The sequence below is a fragment of the Grampus griseus genome, assembly GCF_964374135.1.
Source record: "Grampus griseus genome assembly, chromosome: 11".
Classification (NCBI taxonomy): domain Eukaryota; kingdom Metazoa; phylum Chordata; class Mammalia; order Artiodactyla; family Delphinidae; genus Grampus; species Grampus griseus.
In genome coordinates, this window is record NC_139005.1 from 52,687,417 (window position 1) to 52,706,004 (window position 18,588).

Sequence of the window (18,588 nt, forward strand, 5' to 3'; positions counted from 1 at the left end):
TGCTTTCTCTCACAAACCACATCCTGTGTCTCAGCAAATGCTGTTCACTCTGCCTTCAGGATCTATTTAACAATCTGACCACTTCTTATCACTGTCACCACAGCCATCCTTGTCCAAACCACCATCAGATTCCACCTGGTTAATTTCAGCACTGTTCTAACTGGGGTCCTTGCTACTGCATCTGCCCACCTCAAGTTTCTTTTCAACACTGCAGCCAGTGAGCCTGTTTAACATATGAAGCACTTTATACCATTATCCTATTCAGAACCATCCAGTAGCTTCCCATCTCACAGTAAACACCAAAGCCCTACATTGCTTTTCTCACTTCTTTCTTCTTCTTTGTTCAACTCCAGATAAATTGGCCTCCGTGGACATTCAAGGAATGTTTTTCCTGTAGGTAACCTTGAGGCTTACTTCTTCACATCATTCCTGATTTTGATTAACTATTACACACCCTAACTATGCTTTTAAAATTGCTACCTCTGTGCTCCCTTATGCTCTTTCACTGCTTTATTTTTCTCTGTGTCACTTATCATTCCTCATATACTTTATATATATACATACGTCTATATTTCTTTGTTTATTGTCCATCTAGAAATAAGCTTCATGAGGGCAAGGATTTCTGTTTGCTTGTTTTCTGCTTATTCCTCTAGGATCTAATATGGTACCTGGTACAGAGAAGGTATGCACTAAATATCTGTTGACTGAATGAATTAATGAATGAACAGATGTCTGTTAAACATTCTTTTTGGGCAGAATCTTAGACAAAGTTTATACTAGATACAATGTCATGGCCCCTGCGTGCAAGAATTTTCCAATTTAACATAGGCAACAGAACAATAGAGATGCTATAAAGTTTAACAAGGGAAGGAAGTATGGGAAAATAGTACTGATGACTCCCTGAGTGTGGAATTGTACAGCTTCTGAGTTCCAGACTGAAAGACTGGTGTTGAGGGTAGACTGTTCTTCACTTGTCTCCCAGAAGTCATTAAAGTTTGATCCTTCCCTGGGTCTGGGATTGAGAGAGCAGGACAGATGGAAAGATCTCTGAAAAATCATGCGCAGGCCTTCCTGTTTATCAAATAGGAGTCCTACTCATGTAGGGGGTAAAAAGTACACATAAGCTTAAGTATGGACAAATATTATTTCTTGTAAAATGTATGACCTAGTGGGTGTTAATGCTATGGTCTGTAAGAGGAGTTGAGCTAAATTATGCTTTTGAGTTTTGTTTTACTTTTTTAGGAATTAAAAATATCTTTTAAATCCTCAAATTTTTTTTTTGTTTTTTTTTTTAATTGCCTAATTTGTTTGTGTGCTTTGTGGGGGGGAAAAAAAACCATCTTTTCCTCTTCCCATTTTGTTATCTCAAAACAAACTTTGCAAGAGCGCAGACAGTTTCCTAGGGGTTTTGGCATGTGGTTATATGCAAATACAAAGATTCCAAATAGGGTATGTTGCGTTATTCTAAAAAACCCCTTCATAGACATATTTGCATGTGGAGAGTGATTTCTACAGCTGAATTCCCCAGCGTTAGCACTCCTAGATAGTCCTGCCCTCTCAAAACAGAGCCCTGAGAACCTTTGAGCATTGAATGATTATTAAGCTGTCACTATTTTCAGATCAATTTATTTCTGGACTTCTCAGGTCAACTTTTTTGGCTTATATTATGCCAAGATGTCTTTCACACAAAAAAATTGCCTTCCAAAAAATGATTTTAAACTGTGTTTAAGTACAGCATATTTTTCCTGATTTATCTTTTCATGTAGAAGGCTCTTCACTTTTACAACACAACAGTCATTGGTAAGTTCACTCTTTGTTTAGGACTATTAATAAATAAAGATCTACATTCCGGCAGGAACAAGTAAGGAAGGACTAGAGAAAACTTTGCACGTTGAAGAATATAACAGGAATTAAAGCGTTTGCATTCCTGTCGCATCATATTGAAGCTATTGTTTTACAGAATTTGATCTAAATGAATTATACATTTTATGGATGCTAAGAATACTCTTTTAGTGGTGTTTCTATTCCCGATGCATCATCATTGGAGAAAAGCTATTAAGATTGTACGGTGAATCACCAGTTAGGGAAAGAGAAAACATCTCATTTCCAGTCCTGGAAGCAACCCATGCTTTCAGGATCCATTTTCACTGAGCTGGGTCAGTTTCAGCACTGTCAACTATGTACTCTTGGAAAACGCCTTTGTCTAATCTAGCTTTCCTTAGACTTAGTGCAAACTCAGAAACCTTTGCCCCCCGGGGTCAGTGTTAGGGAACTGTAAAAACCTCAGCTCATTTGGCATCTGTTCATTCACCCTGCAGCTAAATCTTAGAGATGTGCTCAAGGGAATCATGGCCTGTTGCAATTTTTTTGTTTTTCAACATACGCAGTGGATTTATTTTTATTTTTCTTATTTGTTTATTTTTTACATCTTTATTGGAGTATAATTGCTTTACAATGGTGTGTTAGTTTCTGCTTTATAACAAAGTGAATCAGTTATACATATACATGTGTCCCCATATCTCTTCCCTCCTGCATCTCCCTACCTACCACCCTCCCTATCCCACACCTCTAGGTGGTCACAAAGCACCCAGCTGATCTCCCTGTGCTATGCGGCTGTTTCCCACTAGCTATCTACCTTACTTTTGGTAGTGTATATATGTCCATGCCTCTCTCTCGCCTTGTCACAGCTTACCCTTCCCCCTCCCCATATCCTCAAGTCCATTCTCTAGTAGGTCTGTGTCTTTATTCCTGTCTTACCCCTAGGTTCTTCATGACATTTTTTTTTTCTTAAATTCCATATATATGTGTTAGCATACGGTATTTGTCTTTCTCTTTCTGACTTACTTCACTCTGTATGACAGACTCTAGGTCTATCCACCCCATTACAAATAGCTCAATTTCTTTCTTTTTATGGCTGAATAATATTCCATTGTATATATGTGCCACATCTTCTTTATCCATTCATCCGATGATGGACACTTAGGTTGCTTCCATCTCTGGGCTATTGTAAATAGAGCTGCAATGAGCATTGTGGTACATGACTCTTTTTGAATTATGGTTCTCTCAGGGTATATGCCCAGGAGTGGGATTGCTGGGTCATATGGTAGTTCTATTTTTAGTTTTTTAAGGAACCTCCATACTGTTCTCCACAGTGGCTGTATCAATTTACATTCCCACCAGTGGTGCAAGAGGGTTCCCTTTTCTCCACACCCTCTCCCGCATTTATTGTTTCTAGAGTTTTTGATGATGGCCATTCTGACTGGTGTGAGATGATATCTCATTGTAGTTTTGATTTGCATTTCTCTAATGATTAATGATGTTGAGCATTCTTCCATGTGTTTGTTGGCAGTCTGCATATTTTCTTTGGAGAAATGTCTATTTAGGTCTTCTGCCCATTTTTGGATTGGGTTGTTTGTTTTTTTGTTATTGAGCTGCATGAGCTGCTTATACATTTTGGAGATTAATCCTTTGTCTGTTGCTTCATTTGCAAATACTTTCTCCCATTCTGAGGGTTGTCTTTTGGTCTTGTTTATGGTTTCCTTTGCTGTGCAAAAGTTTTGAAGTTTCATTAGGTGCCATTTGTTTATTTTTGTTTTTATTTCCATTTCTCTAGGAGGTGGGTCAAAAAGGATCTTGCTGTGATTTATGTCATAGAGTGTTCTGCCTATGTTTTCCTCTAGGAGTTTGATAATTTCTGGCCTTACATTTAGGTCTTTAATCCATTTTGAGCTTATTTTTGTGTATGGTGTTAGGGAGTGATCTAATCTCATACTTTTACATGTACCTGTCCAGTTTTCCCAGCACCACTTATTGAAGAGGCTGTCCTTTCTCCACTGTACATTCCTGCCTCCTTTATCAAAGATAAGGTGACCATATGTGCGTGGGTTTATCTCTGGGCTTTCTATTCTGTTCCATTGAACTATCTTTCTGTTTTTGTGCCAGTACCATACTGTCTTGATTACTGTAGCTTTGTAGTATAGTCTGAAGTCAGGGAGCCCGATTCCTCCAGCTCCGTTTTTCGTTCTCAAGATTGCTTTGGCTATTTGGGGTCTTTTGTGTTTCCATACAAATTGTGAAATTTTTTGTTCTAGTTCTGTGAAAAATGCCAGTGATAGTTTGATAGGGATTGCATTGAACCTGTAGATTGCTTTGGGTAGTATAGTCATTTTCACAATGTTGATTCTTTCAATCCAAGAACATGGTATATCTCTCCATGTATTTGCATCATCTTTAATTTCTTTCATCAGTGTCTTATAATTTTCTGCATACAGGTCTTTTGTCTCCTTAGGTAGGTTTATTCCTAGATATTTTATTCTTTTTGTTGCAGTGGTAAATGGGAGTGTTTTCTTGATTTCACTTTCAGATTTTTCATCATTAGTGTATAGGAATGCCAGAGATTTCTGTGCACTAATTTTGTATCCTGCTACTTTACCAAATTCATTGATTAGCTCTAGTAGTTTTCTGGTAGCATCTTTAGGATTCTCTATGTATAGTATCATGTCATCTGCAAACAGTGACAGCTTTACTTCTTCTTTTCCAATTTGGATTCCTTTTATTTCCTTTTCTTCTCTGATTGCTGTGGCTAAAACTTCCCAAACGATGTTGAATAAGAGTGGTGAGAGTGGGCAACCTTGTCTTGTTCCTGATCTTAGTGGAAATGCTTTCAGTTTTTCACCATTGAGGATGATGTTGGCTGTGGGTTTGTCATATATGGCCTTTATTATGTTGAGGAAAGTTCCCTCTATGCCTACTTTCTGCAGGGTTTTTATCATAAATGGGTGTTGGATTTTGTCGAAAGCTTTCTCTGCATCTATTGAGATGATCATATGGTTCTTCTCCTTCAATTTGTTAATATGGTGTATCACATTGATTGATTTGCGTATATTGAAGAATCCTTGCATTCCTGGAATAAACCCCACTTGGTCATGGTGTATGATCCGTTTAATGTGCTGTTGGATTCTGTTTGCTAGTATTTTGTTGAGGCTGTTGCACTTTTAAAAAGGAAATTCAGAAATTAATAAAAAGAAAAATGGGGAATAGAATTATGTCGGAAAGCTGACATCCCCTGGAACTTGAAAGGTTAACTCCAGATTTCCTTAATAGTTATAAACTGTTCCTTTCCTACTATGAGAATTGTGAGCCATGAAATGTTTATACCTTTTTATGTGCAAATACTGTATATGAGACTCCTGCTGCTATTGCCGCCAGATGGATCTTCCAAAAACTAAAGCTTCCATCTTTGCATCACCTCCTCAGAAATCTTAGATTGGCCCCGTTTACTTTCAGGGAAAAATTTTAAGTTACACTGACACTCAGGGCCTCTGTCTGTCATTCAGCAGATACATATGGAATGTCTGCTATGTGCTGAGCACATTCCTATGCAGGTAACACGGAGACTTCATGGAGCTTGTTCACCTTTTCTTTAAGTTGAACCCTCTGCTCTAAGCATAGTGGTCTCCTCTTTGCCCCCTCATGCCCTTTTCTTCATTTCTGGAGCAACTCTCCATCTGACAGGCTCTTCCCTCTTCCTTCATCTGACTGAAACCTTGCCCCAGCCCCCTGCTGTTGCAGAGTCAGCTGATGTCCCACTACCTCATGCTCCTTCCCGGGCTGTGGTAGCCCACACGGACTTCTTCTTTCTTCACCCCTGTTAAATTACATGCATGTCTTATCTCACAGAGTCAAAGTGGAAAGAGAACTGTTTTAATAAGGGAAAAAAAAAGTCCTGCTGTGTGTTACATAAATTGTTAATTTATATGGTACATTATGCCTCTATAAATGTTAGCCAGTTGATTTACTAACAAAGTAGAAATCCAAATTTTCCCTTTGCTGAAATTTGATATTTAGCATTCCCTTATTGGGACGTTCATTTGGAGACTGGGAAGTGTTTTAAAGACTGGAGGTGTTTTAAAGTCAGTGCTTATGTAATCAGCAGGCCAGCAAAGGGCAACTAAATTTAGTGTCTGTTTTAGGAGGGACCGTTTGTCGAAGGACATTAACTGATGAGAAGTTTGAGATTGCTCAGTGAGGCTGTGACTTGTCTGGAGTTGTTCTATAGGTTGGTGATAGATCCGCCACTAAACCCACATGTTCCTGCATATATCCAGGGGGCCACGGTGATGTCTGGACTGGTGACTTTTCTCATTAGAAGTCAGCATAGTCTGTGGGGCTCAGAGTTCATTCTTTTGTCTTGTTTTCTAATCGTAACTCGAGTGATTTTTTTTTCTCCCCAGGGTAGTATACCCTATCCAGTTATTTCTTAAGAATTGACCTCTCTTTAGAAATACTCATAGTTTTAAACTTGGCTCAGGCTCCAGAAACCACCCCTCTAGGAAGCCTTCCATGATGCCCCATCTTTAGTTAGGGACCCTTCTTCGTGCTCCAGTCACACGTGCTATGTGCAGTTACTGCACTGTTGCACACGGTAGATGCTCAACAAACGTTTGAATTACACTGATATACAGTATTTCCTCCAAGAGCTTTTAGAAAGAGTTAAAGGGTTCATAAAAATGTGCCTCAACCAAATAGGCAGATGACATCATCCAAAAATACTTTAAAATAGAGTTAGCGTGTCTTGCCAACTATATTTGCTTTGAAGGTTCCCTTCTGTTTTTTTTTCAGTGCTACTCTATCTAAAACATATTGGCATTTGGACAGTCCTTGCCTCTTCATGAGACATCATCTCTACAAAGAGATGTAAAAGGAAGATATTCTTGCCAGAACTTAAAATATGGAAGAAGGGCAAAAACGTTCCAACTTAATGAATGATATCGTATATTTTGTAGTAACTGTTTTCCCCCTACAGCCTAAGCAGGCATTCAGATTGAATGTTTCAACTTTATCTTCCCTTGTTTGACATGTACTTACCAGAGCAGCCACTTCCTTTCACTCTTTTCGGGTATAAGATGTGACTGAAATAACAAAATACTCTGACTTCCCTGGTGGCGCAGTGGTTAAGAATCCACCTGCCAATGCAGGGGACACGGGTTCAAGCCCTGGTCCAGGAAGATCCCACATGCCACGGAGCAACTAAGCCCGTGCGCCACGACTACTGAGCCTGCACTCTAGAGCCCGCGAGCCACAACTACTGAGCCCGCGTGTCACAACCGCTGAAGCCTGTGCTCTAGAGCCTGTGCTCCCTAACAAGAGAAGCTACCGCAATAAGAATCCTGCGCACCGCAACGAAGAGTAGCCCCCGCTCGCTGCAGCTAGAGAAAGCCCACACACAGCAGTGAAGACCCAACACGGCCCAAAATAAATAAATAAATAAATAAATATTTTAAAAATAAAACATTCAAGATAAAAAACTTTGTATGTATTAGGTTAGACTAAGTTATACTGCAGTAAAAAACAAAACGAAAAAAAAAAACCACCACTAAATCTCAGTGGTTAGCATAACAGAAACTTACTTTTGACTCATGGGAAGAGCACTGAGAGTCCAGGGCAGCTGATCTCCATGTGGTGGTCCAGCATCTTGGGGCACCTCCATCTTGACATGTGCTTCTACCATTGCTGTGACAGGGATGGGAGCCTGGTGAACTGCACCCTAGCTCTTCAGCGTTTCTGGCTGGAAGAGACACGTAGGCGTAACCAACCTAGAGCAAGAAAATATCATCCTCTCTGATGGGGTAGAGGACTAGAAATATTGGTGGGTACTAACAATGTCTACCAAGTCCATTTTTTTGCTCCGAAATAGGGGCAATAATGGTATCATATTGTGATCCCTTTCAGCTTTTAGGATTTACTTACAGTCACAGCAGGAACATAAAACTGAAGGAAACAAACAAAAAAAAACAAACAAACAAAAAAAAAGGGCTTCCCTGGTGGCGCAGCGGTTGAGAGTCTGCCTGCCAGTGCAGGGGACGCGGGTTCGCGCCCCGGTCCGGGAGGGTCCCACGTGCCGTGGAGCGGCTGGGCCCGTGAGCCATGGTCGCTGGGCCTGTGCGTCCGGAGCCTGTGCTCCGCAACGGGAGAGGCCACAACAGTGAGAGGCCCGCATAACAAAAAAAAAAAAAAAAAAAAAAAACTGAAGGAAATTGAATAGTCCAGCAAACCCTTGTAGGACTGAAAATATGGGGGCAAGGGCTGCCATATTAAACAGAAGACATTTGCCTTTCTGATATCTTTGTTCAAAGACTGTAACTGGTGTAGTAGTTTCTTAAGAAATTTTTAAAACCTGTGGAGTCTGAAACAGACTGAACAAAAGATAGTTCCCTAGGGCTTATTGCTCTTCTCAGAGCTGAGAACCTGTTTGTCTTATAAAAGGACATCAGCCTTTGGAGAACATCATTGTTGGAAAAGTGAGCCCTTCCATGAGGTTACCTTGATTCCTCTTGGAGGTCAGCTTCCATATTTGTGTGTGGTAGAGGGAGAGGGGCCGATTCCCACAACCAGTGACAGTGATGTGTTGCAGGTCCCCACAACCACTCTCAGGTGACAGTTGGATTTTATCTATAGATCTGTATCTGGCTGCCTGAAATTTTAAGACTCTGGAGGATAAAGGTTTGAGGGGATGCTGCCATCACCATCACCAGCCCTCAAACACATTGCTAATTTCAGTACTCAGGATGGCTGGCCTAATCCGGGAGTACTGTCCCAGGGACAAGAAAGCTATTCTTTCCATCTGTCATTTGCTTGCTTTCTTCCTCCTTTGCCTTAAAATACACTTTAAAATTTGGGAGTTATGCAGAAAGGCCGTGTAATATCTTACCTGAAGAATCCTATTATCTCAGGGTGCCAAATCAACTATACTCCAATAAAAATTGTTTAAAAAGTCATATACTTCCAGTACAGCTTTAAGGTATTTAAAGGACCCTAAATAAGTCATATACACTGTTTTCGAGTAATTAAAATCCTGTTATCCCAGTAGAACATTTCCCTGACCCTACCCAGATAATAACTTTTAATTGCTCAAAAATGTTCAGCAAAGACAGTCTAGAACAAAAAAAAATTTTTTAACATTCTTATTGTAGTATAATTGCTTTACAATGGTGTGTTAGTTTCTGCTTTATAACAAAGTGAATCAGTTATACATATACATATGTCCCCATATCTCTTGCATCTCCCTCCCTCCCACCCTCCCTATCCCACCCCTCTAGGTGGTCACAAAGCACTGAGCTGATCTCCCTGTGCTATGCGGCTGCTTCCCACTAGCTATCTATTTTACGTAGAAAAATTTTAAACAGCGTTTCATATAAGCTTCAACAAATGAACCTAACTATATTATCAGTGAGTAACCACACTGAAGAGAATGAGAGAGAAAAGAACTAACCTAAGTAACCTTGGAAAACAGGCTCTTCCCAGAATACCCTTAGCCTGAGGACAAAGACAAGTGTGCACAAATGCTGTAATTTGATTAGTTAATGTGTTCCTCACAGGGCTACGGGTTAGCCATTCTGAAAGTACTTTATGTACGTAGTAGAACTGAACAAACAAGCAAATATATTGTGGATAATGAGAGCAAAGTTTCTCACTGTGTGAGAATGAAGTTATATAAGTGAGAAAGGTCTAAAATGTGCCATATGATATTGACTTGGATCAGAGGCATCAGTTAAAAATCATGGTTTTTAACGTGTGTACAGACAGAAATACAGATGCATGAGTGAGAGCACATACATATATTTCCCACCTCTGTCTGCTTGAAAGACCTGGCAGCAGTGAGCACATCTAACATCTAAGGTCTTGCTTTTTAAACACCATTATCCAATAAAAGGAATCAGGACTCCTTGGAAAAGTAATTATATCAAGGGCTGGGGCAGGGGGAATACAAAATGAGCCTAGAGCATCTTGTAAAGCCAGAACAATAAGAAAGTGTTCCCAAAATGGTAGGGCTTGTCAAAAGAATGCAGGAGCAGCCTGAATGGACAAAGCTGGAGCAATTTTAGCAACAAAATAAATAATGATACTATTGGATTTTAACCTGTAGAGTAAAATAAATATCTATGAGTCCACACTGATATAAATAAATTAATTACCTAAATAAATGGGGAAGAAGAGATAATACTTTTTTACAGAAGAATTGCAGTTAACGAACATAGAAGGAAAAAGGGAAAATTGAAAAATACCATTAAGCAAACCCCACAGTAATAATTATGATAAACAAGAACCATAGATAGATGCAGATATTTTTAGGCAAAATCTGAGAAGCAGGTTGCTTCCATAGTCTCAGAGTATCTCCCCCAACATAGTTATTAGTTAAAAATAATTAATAATAATTTTATAGTGGAGAAACCTGCAGACATCACCTTAACCAAGGGATCAAGGTTAACATCACCAGTGATAAGACATGGACATCATGAACCTCTTGATATTATGCATCGAGAAGGATACAACAGCATTTCACTGTCCTTAAAGATAAGGAAAAACTGAGGAACATCAGATTAGTGGAGATTAAGGAGAAGGAACAAGTAATTGCAATGTGAGAAACTGGATAGGCTCTTAGAACAAAAAAAAAGACATCAGTAGAAAAACAGGTGAAATTAGAATAAGGTCTTCAGTTTAGTAATCTCTGGGTCTGATCTTTGTACCATGGTTACGTAAGATGTTAACATTAGGGGAAGTTGGGTGAGAAATACATGCTAAAATTAGTTCAAAATAAAAATATAAATAAAATGCAACAGAGCATATAAGGTACACACATAAAAACAGGGATTCCAATAGAAGTAAACTATTCTTTGGTTCTTCCTATTACAATTTCCACAGCGGAGCGACTTTCAAGCAGCTGGCTGGATGTTCGTCACATTGAAAAATATGTAGACCAGGGTAAAAGTGGAACAAGAGAATTACTTTGGTCCTGGGCACAGAAAAACAAGACTATTGGTGACCTTTTACAGATTCTCCAGGAGATGGGGCATCATCGAGCTATCCATTTAATTGCAACTTATGGTAAGCATTGATTCTAACGATACGGCTCTTACTCAATTTTATATGAATTGTAACTTGTAAATATTGTATTTTATCTAAGACATTGACTGGTCATGCTGTATGTCAGTGATTCCTTACCTGTGACTTTTATCTGAAGCGGGGTTTGCAGCTTCACACTTTTGTGTCTGACACTTTCTTTTCTTATTGCCTAACTTATACAACACATTCCCTTCTACCACTTTATAGTTTGGTTTTTAAAAAATATTTATTTACAAGCTACGCTTCTTAAAATGTTTCATTCTCACTTAGTTAAGAGAATCAGCTCTCTGTCCAAAACTCTGACTCTCTGAGTCATAAACATGACCAGAACCACAATATGAGTAAAATACAAATAATGCTATAATTTGTTTTACCGTATGATTAGAAGTTAAAAATAATTGGGTTCCCCCCCCGTATTTTAGTGCAGATGATACCTCCAAAATAACCCTGGGATTTCTCTATTGTCTTCACTGCTGTTTTCATGCCATGGCTTTCTAACTTCTAACCTGTTTACTGTCCGTTTCACAGTGGCTTGATTCTTCCCTCTCTTTGACTTCTCTTTCTGATGCTGTGTCATGCGTTACATTTATAGTAACCTGATAAATAAAGCTCATGAAGTTTTCTCTGTTCACTCTTTGTCAATAAAATAATCTCCCAATGTCACCTGTTCTGTTTATTCCACTTTAGATTCATTGACTTCAACAAGAATGATCTTGAGTGATCTTGGGTCTTATGTTATAGATTCAGGGCTCTTAGGTTGGAAACTCCTTTAAATCAGCAGGCTTATTCTTTGGCTATTTCATCCAGGCATATTTTTAGTTCTGTGTATTTGCACACATGCTCTTTGATAATATATTTTGTCCACTCAAGCCACTGCCTCATCACCTAAAGAAGCTTTGCACACACAAGAAGAAATCCCAAGAGGTTTGTACCAGAAAACTGTAGCTTCAGAATGACTTATTTTATAGGTTTTTCACATTAATAAGGTATTAGACAGTTCCCAATAGGCTTCCACCATGATATTATCTGTATAACTTGGCTAATCCCTTTTTCTGTTGCACACTATTTCTTCACTTAGTTTTTTTTTCTTAATGTTTATTTATTTATTTATTTTGGCCACTCCGGGTCTTAGTTGCAGCACGTGAGTTCTTCACGGCAGCAGGTGGCTCTTTAGTTGTAGCATGTGGACTTCTTTGTTGCAGCATTCGGACTCTTAGTTGTGGCATGTGAACTCTTACTTGCGGCATGCGAGCTCATAGTTGCAGCATGTATGCAGGATCTAGTTCCCCAACCAGGGATCGAACCCCGGCCCCCTGCATTGGGAGTGCAGAGTCTTACCCACTAGACCACCAGGGAAGTCCCTTCACTTAGTTTTTTTTTTTTTTTTTTGCAGTACACGGGCCTCTCACTGTTGTGGCCTCTCCCATTGCGGAGCGCAGGCTCCGGACACGCAGGCTCAGCGGCCATGGCTCACGGGCCCAGCCGCTCCGCGGCATGTGGGATCTTCCCAGACCGGGACACGAACCTGTGTCCCCTGCATCGGCAGGCGGACTCTCAACCACTGCGCCACCAGGGAAGCCCCCCTTCACTTAGTTTTATACAGCAGAATGTTTCACTCTGAAGCTGACTGATCAGGTGAAATGCAGTGAGTCTCTGGGAGCTGTAAATGTAATGCCTTTTCATTATCTGAGCCTTTTCCAGCCACTGAAACCACCCACGTGACTTGTTGTCCACAGTATAAACTGACACCAATTTGATAGGGCACGGGTATATTTTATACTTCAGTGTTCTGGAATAGATTTCAGGGTGTCTTTTCACACTCTATGTTGTTTATTTATGCAGCGGGGAATTATATGGACAAAAATTCCACATCCTTGGTTGACTCCTAGTCTGTTGCACATGGGAAATTAATTTATTTTTTACAATGTGGGATTAGTTGATTTGTGGAAAGGCAATCAATTACTGCTCTAATACCAGGAGATAGATACATCTGAGATGAAAAGGAGGTTAGTGCTTTGTTCTGAATCCTTTGCTAAGGAAAATAGCATTATTTATTTGCAGTTTGTTGAATTAATGCTTTGAATTATGATCTTAAAAACATTAATTGTATAGCTCGTTGAAAGCAGCCACATGATGATTCATTGGAAACATTTAAATGTAACCTGCTGCACAGGTGTTTTCTATGAGAGCAGCTCACTGAAGTCAGGAGTTGGAGCTCCTAATTGAAATGCATAAAGATTTAGTCTTTCTTTGTTGCTACCATGAACAGAGTTATCACTTATCTAAATAATCTGTTTTTGCCTAGCTTTCCTTAAAATTGTTCCATTTGGTGGGATGGTTTCACCTTAATCACCTTAGCCAAGCCATTTTGAATCTCCCATTTTATATGACAGTGAAGTATTGTCTCTCTTTTTATGTGCAGCAAAAGGACAATGGCTTTTAGTGCCCTTGCAGCCCCCAAACTTCAAATTTTGTTCTACACAACAATACCTTATTCAGGATGTTTGCTATTTCTTGCCTAATTGCCCTCGCTGGAACCTCTAGTATAATGTTGAATAGAAGTGGCAAGACCAACACATTCTTTTCTTGTTCCTGATCTAAGAAGAAAACATTCAGTCTTTCACCATTATGTATGATGTTCACTGTAAGTTTTTCACAGATGCCCTTTACCAAATTAAGGCATTTTTTTTCTCTCCCTAGAGCTTCATCATGATAGATTATTGGATTTTATGAGTTTGTTCATTTTATTAATGTGGTATATTTTCAGATATTAAGCTAACCTTGGATTCCTGGGATGAATCCCACTTGGTCATGGTACCTCATCTTTGTTATATGTTTCTGGATTTAGTATTTTGGTGAGGATTTTTGCATCTATATTCATAAGGGATATAGGTCTGTAGTTTTCTTGTGCTATTTTGTGTGGCATTGATATTAGGACAATATTGGCCTCAAAGAAAGATTTGGGAGTTGTTTCCTCCTCTTCTATTTTGGAAGAATGTGTGAAGAACTGGTCTTAAATCTTCTTTAAATGTCTGGTAAAATTTACCTGTGAAGCCACTTGGGCCTGGGCTTTTCTTTATGGGAAGTCTTAAAATATTAATTAAATCTCTTCCCTTGTTACAGACCCATTCAGGTTGTTTATTTCTTCTTGAATTAGTTTTGGTAGTTTGTGTCTTTCTAGGAATCTGTCCATGTCATTTATCTAGTTTTTTGACAAATAGTTGTTCACAGTATTCCCTTATAATTCTTTTTATTTCTGTAAGGTCAGTAGTTATGTCTTTTGTTCTTAATTTTAGTAATTTTGAGTCTTCTTTCTTTCTTGGTCAGTCTAACTAAAAGATTGTCAACTTTGTTTATATTTTCAAAGAACCAGCTTCAGTTTCATTGATATTTCTCTTCTGTTTTTCTATTCTGTTCTTCTATTTCATTTATTTCCACTCCAGTCTTAATTCTTCCTTCCTTCTGCTTCCTGTGGTTTAGTTGTTTCTTCTTTTTTAGTTCCTCAAGGCAAAAGTTTAGGCTATTTGATATATTTCTTCTTTTTAAAGGTGGACATTAACAGCAATAAATTTCTCTTTAAGCGCTGCTTTTGCTGCATGCCATACGTTTTGGCATGTTGTGTTTTTGTTTTCATCCATCACAAAGTATTTTCTAATTTCCCTTGTGATTTCTTCTTTGACTCATTGGTTATTTATGAGTTTGGTGTTTAATTTTCATGTATTTGTCAATTTCCAAAAAAAAAATTTCCTTTTGTTATTGATTTCTACTTTATTTTTTTTTGCACTTTTAAAAAATGTATTTATTTTTATTTATTTTTGGCTGCATTGGGTCTTCATTGCTGCACACGGGCTTTCTGTAGTTGCAGTGAGTGGGGGCTACTCTTCATTGCGGTGCGCAGGCTTCTCACTGCAGTGGCTTCTCTTGTTGCAGAGCAGGGGCTCTAGGTGCGCGGGCTCAGTAGTTATGGCACGTGGGCTCAATAGTTGTGGCTCACGGGCTCTAGAGCACAGGCTCAGTAGTTGTGGCACACGGGCTTAGTTGCTCCATGGCATGTGGGATCCTCCCAGACCAGGGCTTGAACCTGTGTCACCTGCATTGGCAGGCAGATTCTTAACCACTGTGCCACCAGGGAAGCCCTTGATTTCTACTTTAATTCCATGTAGTCAGAGAATATGCTTTGTATGATTTCATCCTTCCAAATTTATTGAGGCTCATTTTACTACCTAACATGTGATCTGTTCCAGAGAATGTTCAACGTACACTTGCAAAGTATGAGTATATTCTTCTGTTTTGGATGGAATGTTCTATAGATGTCTGTTTGGTCTAATTGATTTATAGTTTTGTTCAAGGAGGCTTATTATTAATTGATTGTATTTTGTTGCTAGTCTTCTAAGCAAAATAATCTAGGAAACATTAGAATACAATTTAAGAAAAACTAGAAGATGAAATAAAACTTCTGAAGTCTGAATCAAAATGTCAGAAGTAACAGCAAAATATTGCAGAGTTTTAATTTTTTGTAGGAAGCTACATAGACTTCCTTAGTTCAGACAGAAGTAATTGTCTTCAATTGGGCAGCATTTGTGGGCATTTGTGATTGCGCGTGCGTGCGCGCGTGCGCGCGCACACACACACACACACTCTCATACTCACTCAGCCCTCTAATACCTTATGGCACAAGATGGGATGAAGAGTGAACTAACCGAGAGAGGTATAATCCCATAATCGTAAAAAATTTAAATACATGTACAAAAAACTGATAACAACATTGCTTTTTTCCTGTCAGTTCTCTCCTTCATACTTCAATATTTTTAATGATGTCTAACAATAATTTAAGATAGGTGCTCATGGACTTCCCTGGCGGTCCAGTGGTTAAGACTCCGAGCTTCCACTGCAGGGGGAATGGGTTTGATCCCTGGTCAGGCAACTAAGATCCCACGTGCCGCGCCTCACAGCCAAAAATTAAAAAAACAAAAATACAAACGAACAAACAAGAAAAAAAGATAGGTGCTCATGTTTTAAGTGAACAAAGGTATGTTTGTATATTTGATCATTAGAAAGCTCTTTCACATATGGAAATTTGAAACCATTCAATGGGAATGAAACTGAGCTTTAGAAATGAACCTTACTAGCAAGGTATTTATTTTCACAGTGTAAAAAAGAAAAAAAAGTTTGTTAAGAACATAACATTTTTTGTATCTATATTCCCTTATTTCTCTTTCAGGGGCAGCCTTGAATCCTTCAGAGCAGAGTCATCAGGGAAAAGGATTTCCGATCACGTTATCCAAGGTAGAGTGTGTGCGCATGGGGAATGACCCTTGAACCCTGTTGCATATATAATTGAGTGTAAGGAATGAAGTTATCAGGCAGAAAAATGCTGTATTTGCAGGTACTTTTTTAAATTCTGGAGAGCTTTAGCTCTCATTCTTGTTCATTTATTTGGGGATTCAGGAAATTGGAGATTTGTAAATGTTTGAAGAGTTAAGAGCTTTGTCCTCTCAGTGATCTGTCAGAGATGAGTCTTAGAACTTTTAAGAGTACTGTAAGTTACGCATTTGTCTTAACTCAGCTTTTAGTTTTCCTGTTCTAGTGTTTTGCATGTTACTGTTAGCTTTTATTAAAGCAAATTAGCGGTGATCATTTTTACAGCAATAGAAGTCATTTAAAATTGACTATAGGGCTTCCCTGGTGGCGCGGTGGTTTGGAGTCCGCCTGCCGATGCAGGGGACGCGGGTTCGTGCCCCGGTCCGGGAGGATCCCACATGCCGCGGAGCGGCTGGGCCCGTGAGCCATGGCCGCTGAGCCTGCGCGTCCGGAGCCTGTATTCCGCAACGGGAGAGGCCACAACAGTGAGAGGCCCGCGTACCGCAAAAAAAAAAAAAAAAAAAAAATTGACTATGACTTTGATACTTGAGTTTTTACCGTTGGTATGGAATATGTATAGCAGTGAATGCTATTGAATAAAATAGAATAACTTTGCATTCTACTAGCTTTCTTCTAAATTAGATTCCACCCTGTTGCACTGTACAGTCCCAGGGGGAGCTTTGGATTTCTGTTGGGGTTCTGTTCTTTCTAGACTTTATGAAATTGAATTATACTTTAATATGTATTTCTTCTCCTAGGAAACAGCTAGTGTCACAGTGGATAATGTTCTTATTCCTGAACATAATGAAAAAGGTAAGAAAAACAAAACAACTTTTCTTTAAATCATGTTTTCCTTTAAGTGAATTCATGAATTCTTTTAAGTGAAATTTAGAAAGATCCAGTAAACATAATAACTATTCATTAATATGCAGATTCAGGATAAATTTTTCATAGATATCAAAATATTCTCAATTTTGACTGACACATAGTTCTGATAGGTGATACATTATTGTTGTATTAAAAATTCATTGGCCAGTAAAGAGCATAATTGTGGTCTCAGGAGAATTTCATGACATTTGCTATTTTTATGTGTCATAGGAAGACATTTAAAAATTATGTTGGGTTTTATACAGTTTTAGAAATTTTCATAGCAATTATAGAGAAATCTTTAGAGGTGATTGTAGAGCAGTGCTGAAGGTCACTATGAAAATCAGTTATTTTCTACACCAACTTTCCTACTTTATCAGCAGGGCGAGTAATTTACTTCTATCTGGGAATCATTCTGATAAACTTTAGTGGCTATTTAAGGCTGCCTAGCCTAATCTTTGCCACTAGATCCGATGCTTCTTTGGTTCAAAAGAGAATTAGAATAGTTAGATAAGTTTGTGGTCCTTTAATGTTTAGCAAAAAAGGTTTAAATCAAACAGACTAAGTGTGCAAATATAGCCAAAATTGGTCTCTGAAGCATTTAGCCAGGCTTTTCCCTTTGTATTTGATTACCTTTGAAATGTTTCCTCCCAATCTCTGCTTTAGATGATTTTTTTAAAAAGCGGAAGCATCTTCCTGATTTACTCTGAGCAAGTTAGTTAGCCATTTAGAGGATTTGGCTTATGAAAGACGTTTCTCCCAGTCATGCTTAGAGAATATTATTTAGTCATATCAAAATTTCTACTTCTATAATTTTTTTTTTTTTTACTGGTTTTAGGTTCATAGTGGGTCAGCAGCAATCTGTTGATTTAATGACAGGGAAACAGTCTTGGAAAAGTTTCCCCAACTAAGTTGTCTGGCTGATCTCTTTGGAAAGGTGATAGAATCACAGTGCTTTTGTTTGAATATCTAAAAAGCCATTGGCTCTGTGGGATGGTGGGAGCCAGGCCCAAGTAAATGTACAGAGAGCACATGGTGGGCTCCAGTTTTTGCTCCTGGGCCTTTCTCTGTTGACTTTTCACTGGACCCTGATTTGTTTCTAGTAGGGAAGTCTTGGTTCTTTATAATGATGGTTGATTCTTAAAAAGAGAAAAAGTAACTTATCTTCTCCCTACTTTCCTTCCTAAGGAATATTGTTTAAATCCTCCATCAGCTTTCACAACGTCATAGAAGGAACCAGAAATTTCCACAAAGACTTTTTAATCGGAGAAGGGGAAATTTTTGAGGTATACAGAGTGGAAATCCAAAACCGACCATATGCCATTAAATTATTTAAACAGGTATGGAAAGAATTACTATCACAGGATATCCATTCCATTTACTGGCTCATACTTCACATTAAAATGTGTCATTTTTCATCAACATTGAAAGGAGGTATACTTGAAAATAAAATTTCAT

At 38.7% G+C, this 18,588-nt stretch overlaps 1 protein-coding gene across 1 annotated transcript in view; it reads left to right on the forward strand.

Annotated features, from left to right (window-relative positions):
• IRAK3 (interleukin 1 receptor associated kinase 3) overlaps positions 1-18,588 on the forward strand; it is a gene marked incomplete at its 5' end in the record, with an annotated part of 49,211 nt that overhangs the window by 5,728 nt on the left and 24,895 nt on the right. Inside the window, 4 exons of the mRNA XM_082665895.1 lie at positions 10,702-10,884; positions 16,124-16,188; positions 17,022-17,076; positions 18,319-18,470. Of these exons, the coding sequence (XP_082522021.1) occupies positions 10,702-10,884; positions 16,124-16,188; positions 17,022-17,076; positions 18,319-18,470 (455 nt within the window). The remainder of the gene's footprint in view (positions 1-10,701; positions 10,885-16,123; positions 16,189-17,021; positions 17,077-18,318; positions 18,471-18,588) is intronic.